This window comes from Myzus persicae, unplaced genomic scaffold, assembly GCF_001856785.1.
Source record: "Myzus persicae strain clone G006 unplaced genomic scaffold, MPER_G0061.0, whole genome shotgun sequence".
Lineage (NCBI taxonomy): Eukaryota > Metazoa > Arthropoda > Insecta > Hemiptera > Aphididae > Myzus > Myzus persicae.
This window is the reverse complement of record NW_019103036.1, coordinates 271956-284951: the sequence shown is the minus strand read 5'-3', so window position 1 is coordinate 284951 and position 12996 is coordinate 271956. Positions and strand designations below refer to the sequence as shown.

Sequence of the window (12996 nt, the reverse complement as noted above, 5' to 3'; positions counted from 1 at the left end):
ATTCAAAATTTACAAATTATTTTGCGGTTCAAAATGTATGAAATGTTTAATTTTTATAGCTGAGGATTAAAATTTTTAAGTAAGGTTTCACGTAACTAGATTGTTCTGTAACCAAAAAATCCAAAAAATATATATAATTTTTTATAGTTATTTCAAGTTCAAAATACGACCAAATTACATAGGTAACTATTAATTTATTATAATAGTGTTCAAACTTCAAACTATAAGGCATATTACTATAAGTTATACGACCATTAATTAATGATAATGTAAAAAAAGAACCTAACATAACATTGGAATGAGTCCCTATTTTATTTTAAATTTATTGAGAGTAATATAATTGATTAATTTCACATAACATTAATAATGAATCAACTGTGATATTACTGACATTATTTCTTATATAACAGAGAGTACTGTGTATCTAATGAACAATAAACAGTCGTAAATAATTTTAAGTTTAAATCGGCAATATTCTATCACTCAAAGACACGCGCTCTACGACGACTAGACAACTTTATACAGCTTTTCACACAGAAAATTATAAGTTCGTGTCATCATCACTAGAACCAACTAAACCATCAAATACTACGTCGATTGTTGATTTATCCAACCGCCCACCAAGGAAACAACAGTCATCATGCAAAACCCATGAAAATGCAGTCGTAGTAACCCTACACACTGCCTCACACCGACTAGCGGTGTACCACAGAAATATAGGCCACATTCCAACCATCGATAACCTACTTCGTGCTTTTCAGCCGATAAACAGCTCTACTTCTACGTTTATTTCTCACTGTGTTAAATAACTTCGATAAGTGGATCCCGCCGAGTAGTCCACGCTTTTGTATCCGTACCAATGGTACACCCCTCTTGTTGTATATGGTGCAACACTGTAGTTGCTGTCATAACCTTATTAGTTGATATAGTCAGTAAGTTAGCTGTCGGTTAGACGTTTGATGTCCGCATGGTAAAAGAAGTAATATAATATAAGCTGTTGTAATGATGTAACTAATGTAACATTGTAACATGAATAAACATAATATAAATAAAGTATAAACATAACACCTCTCCTTACCCCGACGGTGTGAGTATTGGTATGTCCTGGCAGCGTACTGTTCAAGCTACTCACATTTAAGACGTTGGAGAGGGTTCACACAACACCCTCTGTAAGGAATCTGTAGTGGTACGCCCTAGAAGCGTACTGATCAAGTTACAAATTCCAAACAGCAGCGGCCTGTTGTCCGCAACCACCACTCAACGCCGCCGTCACCGTAGCTGTACGCGCTGCTGTTGTTTTGACATCTCGGACGTTCCAGTCACATTGTCCAAGAAGAAGGATTGTTGAAGAAAGTAAAACGGTGCACCGAGAACAGATACACATAAATCACCCGATAGCCACATCCCGTTACCATACTGTCACCAATCACCACCAGTAGAGTAGGCTGCTTTGTTCCACAGTATGGTCCATTTCAATACACAAACCTTTCAACATCCATGTAAGTGAAACAAACCGTATTATCAATAAAATATCTGTAGCTCGAAGAGGACTTGTATAATCAAAATATATGTATACGGTATGAACAATTCTAAAATAAATTAATATATCTGTAGCTCAAAGAGCACTTGTAACCACAAAAGAAAACACTGTAAATCATAAACTGTTTTACGTGTGAATAAAGAACCATCATTCAATCATACGAAACAACCTGCGTTTTGCATTCTTACAACTGGCTCGACAGAGAAGGCCCCTACATCAGTTAAATAAAGAAGAATCTACATCATTCAAAATGCCGTCGAAAAAAGAAACGGTCAGCAAAGACGAATTTAATGCACTAAAAAAGGAAATTGAACGACACAGCCAACTGTTAGTAAATCAATTACGACAATGAGGAAAAATATATGCAGAAAATTACAGAACTTGAAAACAAATTAAATGAAATAAAATTCAATTACAGCAATTCAAATAAAAGACAACAAGATATAAATACTCCAAGAGCAGAACCAGGAAATATCAGCGAAATGACCCGTCCGTCATTTCATGGGAACAACCGTGACATGCACTCTGTTGATTTCCTCCGCCGTCTGGACGAATACATCGCAATCAAGCAACTATACGTGGGAGAAAAAATAATAGTTGTGGGAGACTGCCTGAAAGTAGCAGCACTCGGTTGGTTTTCAACCATAAGATTTCAACTAAAGGATTATGACGACTTCCGAAAGACTTCCTGAAAGGTTCATTGATGAATACTGGTCGAGGGAAATCCAAATACAAGTTTGGAGCCAATGTCTTAGTATCACCCAAATACCACAGAACGCTAACTTTCGTGAACACTTTGCGACATGAGCCACCAAACTACGTCACCTTGAAGTACCTCACCTATCAGAACAAGAAATAGTCAAAAATATTGCAAAACACTACCCTGGCTGTCTGAGAGCCATCCTTGTGTCAATGCCTGAGCGAACAATACTAGCAGCAATGAAGATACTGGGGGAGGAAGGTCAAAACCAACCTCGCAAAGACGACACTCGGAACCAACAGCAAAACAACAACCAACACGAGAACAGTCGTCCGAACAACAACACGAAAGGGCAAGCGAACCAAAACAATTGGAGTAAAAAGCCTTACACCCAGAACAACAACTACCAGCAGAACAATCAATGGAACAATCGACAAAACAATCACAATACACCCGCCAGAGATAACAATCAACAAATCAACCAAGTTGCCACAAACAATGAAAATAATGAGCCGGAGCAAACCATAAGCCAGATGGAAAGCAATGGTGAGTCATTGTACGTGTAAAAATCAGTAATACAGTCAGCAAACAAATATGTAGAACATCGAAACAATTATTTTTTCAATGTCAACTCGGAGAAGCCACCATAGTGTCCAACTACATACAAGTCGAGGGACTTAACGAACGAGGAATTATTGGGTCGGATACTCGGATATCCTAAATAAATATAATACACAAATTGACTTTGACAATCATACTATTAGAATGAAAATATCAGGGCAAATCTACTTGATCCCGTTTTCGAAAAAATTACCAAAAATCACCGCTCCACAAGGAAGTCTAAACGACATTACTATCAATGAATGCAGTGAAGAAAAAAGAAACAAACCGTATTGTCAATAAAATATCTGTAGCTCAAAAAGCACGTCTTGTAACCACAAAGAAAACACTGTAAATCATAAACTTTTTCTTATTTTACGTAAGAATAAAGAACCATCATTTAATCATACGAAACAACCTGCGTTTTACATTCTTACAACTTATTATGCTAAGAAGTATAAATTGTATAAATATTATAAAAATAAAAAATCGGCAATACCTATGTTAATTATACCTTTATAGTTTATTATCTAGGATTATTTGTTTATCATTTAGTTTGGGCATTTCAGCATTTGTACATAGATTTGTTATATTATTGTCATTGATTTCACCAATTATATCGATCCTTTTATAGACAATTTAGTTATTACTAGCTTTGAATTAATATTTAGACCATTTATTTTATTTTACATTATTTTACTTTATCTTTTTAAAAATATTTTTTGTATATAAACGCCAACGAAAGTACCTATGTGTAAGAAATATCAAATATCAAACAATAGATACCTACATAAAGATAGTTATAATGAGATTAAGAAAATAAAGTGATACGGAGTATAAAATATATTGTACAAAATTATTATATCTATTTAAAACCAAATATCAACATTTATGTTATAATTTATAGATTTGTATGTTCTGACCAAGTGATCAATCATAAGATAATTTTCGAAGTCGAAATATAGAAGGATCTATAACAGGCCTTGGAACTCGTTAGTCGTTAGCTTACACTTGAGGATATAAAGTAAATTTTTAAAATTAATTTATATAAATGATGGCTTTGTTACCATTTTTTGTGTGCCTACCTGTGATAATTAAGCACAATCAAGAATAGGGAGGAGTAAATAGTAAATAGTCTAATATACTAATACAGACTTTAGAGCCTGTGATTTTACGTTTTTAATGTTTGCAGTGTAAGCACCTCCATGCCAGTCAATTCCATTTAATATTTTATAAAGTTCCTACCTAGAATATTTTTGTGTAAATTATTAAAAGTGTTAGCATTTTAAGAACAAAATTTGTAATTTAAGTTATTTGATTTTAAGTGAAGTATATTGATTGACAATTTCTTACATCGACATACACTAGTGGACACGCTACAGAGCATATATTATAATATTTCAGAATCAATAGATATAAATCTATATTTATTAATAAAATAAAATATTGACTCAAATACTAGGTAGGTATCATTGAAATAGTTGATTTTTTGTAAAATATACCTACTACCTATATTTATTTTCTTATATTTATGTTGTTAAATAAAAATTTCACTGTGTATAGTAATATTACATCGTCTGTTATTTTTAAATGAACCAGTAATAAATAATATTGTAATAACATGTTGCAATGTAATATCCATACATAATATTTCAATTAACTGTTAATTATTAATAACTAATACAGAGAAAATAATGATAAGTTATAAAACTAAAATAAAAATAACACATACAATATCATAAGATGAAAAAAAAACATTTTCAATAAATATTATGCAATAATCAACAACCAAATAAAAGTTGATAATAAACTTTTTTAGTCTAATAAGACTAGATGATTCTTTCGAATAGTTTGTTAGAGTAACAGTCAGTTTAATATGTTTGTAATGAGATTCAAAATTATTAATAAATAATTATAATTATCATATGTATTAATAATCCTATAGTAATTATTTAATTTAAGACAAGTGGTATAAAAAGTAATTTATAATAAAATATAATTAAATACATAATACTTATTAATATGATCCATACAAATATACAATTTTATAAATGAATACAGAAATAATTTGTAGTTAGCATATTTAGCCATCAACCAATAATAATACATAGTTATAAACTTATAAACAATAAACTATAAGAATGTAATCCATAAAATACAACAATTTAAATTTCTAATTCTTTTTTAGTAGAAGTACCACATAAAGTTAATAGAATAATAATAAGAGCAGAAAATACATATGTTGTAGAGGTAAACATTGCAATATACAGAAGTTTAGGAGAAAACACTGACCATATAAATAAATGATTACGAAATAATAAAATAACAAGGTTGTATACACATGATTGAGTGACGTTAAGCATACAAAGTTTTTGAAGCCCTGAAAACCTGATTTGAAAGAATCTAATTAGTTTAAAATTTAAACATATAAATATGATACATCAATGATATATTATATTGTATGTTTTACTTTTGATCGAGAACGAGGAATAAGTAAACCAGCATTGGAAACCCATACGTATGAGTAAAAATATGTATTCCTGCAACAACAGGATCGTAACTGGTTTGACCAATGTACCCAGGCACTATGTCTAATGTTCCAACACTGTTTGAATTACCCTGTAAATTATCAAATATATTTATAGTTCCTAAGTGATATTTTAGTGCTTATACTGGTAATACTAGTCATACATGGAACTTAATACATTTGGTTAAATTTACTGGACTTATTGAACGCAAAATGTGAAAAGAAAAATAAACACTTATATTTTAACCAAAAAGATATTTTTACATTTTATTAAAATTTAAAGTTGAACCTGTAGTTTAAAAAAAATGAGAAATAGAGAATACAATAGTCTATAACAACTAATAACAAATTTACGGTACATAGAGGATTGAAGCAATATTACATTAATGGGCAACAATGAGTAGTAGACTTATAACATGGAATGATGAATTCAATTTTTTAATTAAGACTGTAGATCTATTAATGCCCTACCAATTTTTTTATACAACTTCTATATAACATGAAACTTAGCAGGTTGTGCCAAAATAAAATAAAAACAGTGTGTACATTTAATCATAATAAGTTCATAAATAATCTTCTATGAAGCAGAAATAGACCAATATAAGTTATTTACTTTACAGACACAAGAATGCATTTACATACATAGAATTTTTACCCACTACAATTTGGAACATTAATTAAGTCTAAAGTATTGTTAAACACTTTCTATTTATTAATCGCACATGGCACATATTATAACAAGATTGTTGAGAATATGATTCTAAGATCACAAGTGATTTACCTGATAAAAAAAAAACATCAACGACAACCAATAATGAAGTATAGTTGTGGTCAAAGTATTCCAACTTTTAAATTGAAGGAGTTTACACGTATAGACTAAGACTGCTGGTACCAATATGTTATGCGGTCTTAGTAATAGTGACAAACGTAGCATTAATAAGACCATTATCGAACAAACAGCACTGTTAAACTTGTTGTTATTTCGATTAGTTTGTTTGATAACAAGAAAAGTATGGCATCCAATTAATAAATACCATGCAATGGTCCACGAATTCAAGCAAAATATTAATTTTCTAAAAAAATAATGAACTATATTAATGTAACTTATACTAATTTATTATTACAATAATATCATAATCCTTACAATATATTGTGTCCATATGGTACAGAAACTTCTTTAGTTTCAACCCTATACATGTAAACACTGCACAAAGTCCAAAAGTATAAAACTAAAATAATTAAGCTTAATATATGATATTGTTTATTGTTTTTAGTGACTCGATGAATGTTGATACAAGCATAGAATATACTGCAAAGACCTGCCATTTTTTTTCAAAGATGACAATTTTAAATAACAGATTTTGATTTTGATGTAATAAGATAATATAATATATCATAAAAATAGTCTGTACAACTTACCAATGATCATAAGTGTTGTCAAATAAATTTGATTTTGGGACTCACGAAACCAATCTCCTAAACTATAAACACCTGCCGATTGATTACCAATAATATTCAAATTTTTACAAAATCTATGCAAAATCATAGATAGTATCCACTTAGCAGTTGTTGTATAGCTATGTGTAATAAAAGTTTTGTATACTTGAATAGCAGAAAATCCAGCCCAAAGGTGATACAATAACTGATGCTCTTCTTCAATATAACTTGATGAAAATAGGCTTAATACATGTATTAATGTACCCGGCAAGACATAAAATAAGTTATTATTATTGAAATCGCTAATCTGAAAATAATAACGATTTTTTATTAAAATATTCTAAATAAAAATAATTAATGATATGCAGTACCTCTAAACTAAAGAATGTAGAAATTGGCCAATCAAAACTACCAAGGTTTATAATAAACATTGTAATTATAACACTGGCCAATAGATTAAATGTGGCAGTGAATTCACAAAGTACACTGTCACATTGTAACCATACACAAACAGCCCAACGAATTAGCATAAGGTATACCAAACGACTGACTTTAATAAACTGGATATTTACAGCATCAAAGTCTATGAGCAACAACCACACCTTAAATTATAACATTGATCATCACAAAATAAAACTTAAAATAATAAGGACAAAATAAAAACTAAGTAAAAACTTGTAATGGACTTAACTGAACAAATATTTTACCTGTATAGATAATACAATTGAGACAATTATGAGGAATACGTCAAATTTAGCTATTGATCCAATTATATAGTTGCTCATACCACTCAGTGCAGATTCATACAACGAAATAACACGGTGCGCCTGATTGATTGATGCGGTTTCTCTTTTCAACCAATCATAATAATATATCATGGCATGCTCATAATCCTTCATAAAAGCTAAATAATAAAAATTATACCAACTTTATATTCATATAAATTAAATATTTGTACAAAACAATTTTAGTCTGACAAAATAACTCTGTCAAATTTATAAAATAGAACAAAATATTTATTATGTAGCAAGAGTTAAATATCAGTTTAATAATAGGGCTAAGATTATATACAATACATAATAGTACAAAATGCACATAATTTTGTTAAGATATATAGTAAATATATAATACAATATACATTCAATTTACCAATAATTTTCAAACTATTATGTAAAAGAGAAGCATTTTAAAATTTTAAAACAAATGCTATAAGTTACAACATAACTGTTTATCTAAGCTTTATAATTTTTATTAATCTCACTTTTATATAAATCCAAAGCTTTTTTAATCCATTTTTTATTTAAGATAAAAACATTGATTTTATAAAATTGAAATTTGGAGCATATCACATGACATGTAGCCTTTTTATGACTAACCTTGCTTAAATATATCAAAAAACGTGCATTTTTTATCTTTATAGTTGAAATATAAAAAATTAATAATTTGTGTCATATTAAGGAGAATTGTAGATACTGCAAAAAAATATACCAATGCATGTAAATCTTAGCCCTACTTAATTAGATTTCTATTAGTTAGTTTATATAGTGGCGTTAAAATGGTTTTAGATCTAAACATACTTGTTATTTTAAACAAAATAACACAAGGTATGAGTAAGAAAGAGAGTATCTGTTGATTTAAACTATTTTAGCGCCACCCTAATATAAACATACCATATAATATGTAGTCTAACTCAAAATACCTTTATTCATTAATCCTTTTTTTGAAATATAATTTGTATACATTTGCTGAGAGTTATAATGATATGCAAACAGAATTTCATTGATATTAAGATTTTGCAAAATTTTATTTATAAGCTTTCCCGTACTGCTTGAAGGTATTGGTAGCCCCATAATTACAGAAATTGATGGCACAAAGTCTGTTTGCATTATTTCTTCTCTAGTTTTTTTTTTTTTTTAAATAGTACATTTATAGATAAAACAATTAATTATTACCAAAAAATACAGTTTGTTATTATTGAACATACTTTATAGATCCACCACATTTCCTATTTTTAAAATAAACAAATAAAGGAACCATTACTTCGCCAGTCGAGGATCCACCATGTCCACCATTGTCACGCATTCCATGATCACCACAAACAATTAAAACAGATGGCAATTCAGATTTTTCAGAATCCTAGTAATTTTTCAGAAACAGTTAAAATATGACCAACTACATATTATATTTTACTCTTTCAGTAATCGGAATAAAAATCCTCAAAAATATTTTGATAATTAATATTAAATATTAAAATAAATAATAATAGTCAATAAATTGTTTATTTCACAGTTTCCTAATATTTTAATAATAATGTTATTTACAGGGTTATTGACTGTACACTTTAATTGATTTTTTGTTTAAATTGTCAAATTATTTATACATGCATATTACTTACAATTGAGTAACTTTTAATGTAGGTAATAATTTTATTGTATTTTTAATTTTTTAATATGTAGTATAATGTATCTGATAACTTTTAAAAATACCTACTTATAATTATATTTATTACAATTTATAAAAATAACAAAACTCAATCACATTTTTTACAGAATTATGCATATTGCAATAAAGACAAAATAATATTGTTGTTAATATTTGAAAATGGTAGTATAAATATAAAAGCAAATTAAATTGTTTTTAATATTTATTTCAAACATTAAATATAACTTGGTTTTTGAATATTATGATGATTCTTAGAATTTAATTTTTAATTTTTAGTAATTGCTGGACTTGCAATATTTAAATATTTAAATAAACAAACAAAATCACAAGTACCTACCTATACATTTATAATTAAATATTAATGATGTTGTATTGTTGTAAGTGTTTTAAAACTATTCAAAAACTTTCATTAGAAAATGTGGGCAGTATTATTCCGGAGATTTTTATTTTTATTCACTCTCTCATTTAACCAAAACATAAAATTTAATCAAAATACAAAATTATATAATAATAGTATTCACCATGTAATTAACAATACGCTGAATAATATTATCCATCTCAGACAATTTATTCGGCATCAAATTACTTCGAGGTCCACCTGTATGGCCAATATGATCAAGACCTAAATAATGAAGTATCATGATGTCCCAATCGGCCGTTGGTTTTAATTCATTTTCTAGATGACGAGTGACATTGTTATCAACCTAAAGAAAATATATTACTTAGTTTAATGTTAATATTCATCTAAAACATGTACTACAGAAAAACGAATTACTTCAGTGTAATCAGATATGTAAAAGGATGTAGTTCCATCATGTCTGACAAATGAATTTGGAAATAATTTTAACCATGTTTCATCCCCATAAAATATAACTTGTTTATTAGCTGCACGGGCTTGGTAAATAATACTGTCTTGTTGCACAGCCGAACTATCCAGATTTAACACAAGATCTATAAAATTTGGCACTGTACCTGTAGTTAAGGCCTGATAATCAAACATGTACTGGCTTATTTACAATTCATTCATAAATCACTACGTCACTATAACTGTACTTTTAAACGTGGCATCGTAACTGTAGGAGCGTTCACTCTGGTACGAAATAAACAACTTCGGTTCTGCTTTATGAGATCAGTAGAAAATGGCATATTTACATTGTATTCAGATTCCGTGAAAAAATCATAACGAATACCATCTATTACCATCAATACCACTTTGTTAACAGACTTTCGATACAAGCGTCTAGTGTCAAAACTAAAAATGTTTTCAAATTACAAAAAATTAATCATGTTATTAACTTAAAATATTAATTCAAATTATTTTTTTTAAGCACCAAACACTATAACAAAAGTTACAATCGCTGATTACAATTTGTTATTACTTATTAGTCGTCATTAAAATTATCTATTGCATTAAATTCACAAGAATACACAACTAGGTGCCCTCCAAAAATATAAGTATAATAGGTACAGGTATCTATAAACTATTAGCTTTTGAACTAAGAGCAATTAAGTGAGGGGGCTTTCGAATGGTAGGTTTTCATAACATGAATCTCAATAATTTATAACTATAAATTAAGGAGCCTGGCGAACCGCGCTAACTAGTGCACATTTTTGAAGAGGTCAATCAATCGATGGTTGAGAGTAGTAGTAGACAACGTAGAACAAATTTAGGGGGAGTGAGAAATAATTTTTAAAAAAAAATGATATTAAATTTTGAAGTTACGTAATCCGAGAAAATTTCAGCTGTGAGGGGTTCAACTTTTAAACCCTCCTCCCCCTCCAAAATAAAGGTACAGCAATGGTAATAGGTAACTGTTTTGTAATTACCGCCAAGGTTCCGAGTCGTTTTTGTTCGGCCATATAGTCGACGGGATATCGTTTGGTGTTGACGTGCGGCTGTCGTTGTAGCCGAACGAAAAGAACCCAAAGAGGAATAGCAAATTGGCGAAAATCGTGCACGACGACAGGTAAAGCAGAGTGACCGACTGCTTGGTCAGCCGCATAGTGTGACTGGACGAGTATAATCGTTGTTTGTAACGATTTTTTTTATCAATCTCACAAGACTCGTGGCGGCGGCAATTGGATCATATTTTTTGAGTACGAACACCGTTTGCTGTTACCATTGTAGTACAGAACCTACAATTAGTTAAGTGCAATAATAACTGCTCATCCGAAATGTCTGTTTGTTGAACACACCCACACCATAGTTATCTTTATTCTAAGTACCCATACCAGTATGGCAGAGCACCACAAGCTGTGCGCCACAGCTGCGAGTTTTAAAACGACTCAAATTCAAATAACTACGACTGCGACTCCAAACTCCAAAGACGGGAGTCACAAAGCGTAGTCGTGTGTACGACGCCAAAGGCCAAAACAACAACAAATAACAACACTAACAGGGAATTATTTACATAACCTGAAAACTACACCGGTCACTATAGATAATAATAAAATGTATTTACTATTTATCTATATATTCTGTTTATGTATGGTCGTGTCGGTCACCGATTAACCGTTGTGAAGTTAGTTGCGCGACCGATTGTCGAATGGCGAGAGCGATTAGCGAATGCCGATGGATTACGGATTTTTAAATATTTTAAATTTTTGTATGAATATTAAATTATTATTATTTTAATTTTATTATAGGTACTGGCAGTTAAATAGTATTTACTATTTACTATTATTTAGTAACTGCTAGGTAAGCACTAGTAAATCCGAACTCCAAAATCATAAGTCATAATACAAATTTTATACAAATATGAAATGCATGTAATGATTTACTGTATTTACTGTATTCACTATTCATGCGGTATTTAGTTAGTAGTTACCCAGTTACTACCTGCCTACTATCTTCTGACTATTGGTTAGCTGTTACTAGATCGGGCTAGAACTACGCCTACCATGAGTCCATGACCTATAATTTATAAACTTCAGTAATAATAGTATAGTTATTCATTACCACATGCAACAAATGTTATAACTTATAAGCAGTGGAAAAAGCCTGTAGAAAATTCACCGGGACCAAAATATCTCTTGTTGATCGTCCTTTACTAATTACCGATCATCCCTTAGATGCTTAGAATTTAGATCGTTAATTGACATTAAACATAACGCGTTTTCCCGTCCGTAGTGTCGAAACTTGGAAATCGAAAGTAGAAATATTCAACACTAATGAATAGTGCTGCTCTACAGCTCAAAGTTTTAACTACCAGACCAACCGACAAAGAGAATCGCACAACCGAGTGGTACTGTTGCAGTACTACTCCGTCGCTGGAAAGTGATTTATTGAAATAGTGTAATAGTCAAAGATGGAAAAGATCAATAAAATCACTTGGATTTAATCATGTGGAAACCACAGCTGGTTGACTCCAGCGTGCTTTACTAACTGCCTCTGACAGTACGTTTCCGACACCTGAGCACGACTTTTGAATCGTTTTATTTATATAATAATATAAACTATTTTATATTTGAGCACTACGCGGAAGGTGGTTTAGGAACCAATTTGAGACGAACGGACCACCATTTTAATACATTTTTTCTTTTTTCCTTCACGAAATTCGTGGTTTAATGATATGTCGATTACGATTGAAAAAAAATTTGTAGCGCCTCGAAATTTTGAAAACTGCAATAATTTCATATCACGAAAATTGCGATTCATCTTATAACTACCGACCCACAGGCCCCAATGGCCCAATGTAATAGTCTTTACGTCGATCGCTTAATGCCACAGTATAAGTAATCAGTACTGCA

At 30.2% G+C, this 12996-nt stretch overlaps 1 protein-coding gene across 2 annotated transcripts; it reads right to left on the bottom strand.

Annotated features, from left to right (window-relative positions):
* Positions 1 to 4923: 4923 nt before the first annotated feature.
* On the bottom strand, positions 4924 to 11705 carry LOC111033641 (GPI ethanolamine phosphate transferase 2). 2 transcript variants are annotated; one of them, XM_022314473.1, is made up of 13 exons: positions 11074 to 11705; positions 10300 to 10498; positions 10022 to 10231; positions 9768 to 9950; positions 8789 to 8940; positions 8504 to 8700; positions 7512 to 7708; positions 7176 to 7406; positions 6787 to 7111; positions 6512 to 6686; positions 6149 to 6440; positions 5311 to 5459; positions 4924 to 5228 (listed from the first exon to the last, which is right to left on the bottom strand). In XM_022314473.1, the coding sequence occupies exons 1-13, from the start codon at positions 11247 to 11249 to the stop codon at positions 5006 to 5008; spliced, it is 2709 nt and encodes a 902-aa protein (XP_022170165.1). In that variant the 5' UTR covers positions 11250 to 11705; the 3' UTR covers positions 4924 to 5005. The 2 variants fall into 2 exon arrangements, with proteins under 2 accessions (XP_022170165.1, XP_022170166.1); XM_022314474.1 differs by lacking the exon at positions 11074 to 11705 and having other exon boundaries at positions 10022 to 10197; positions 10263 to 10378.
* Positions 11706 to 12996: the final 1291 nt, after the last annotated feature.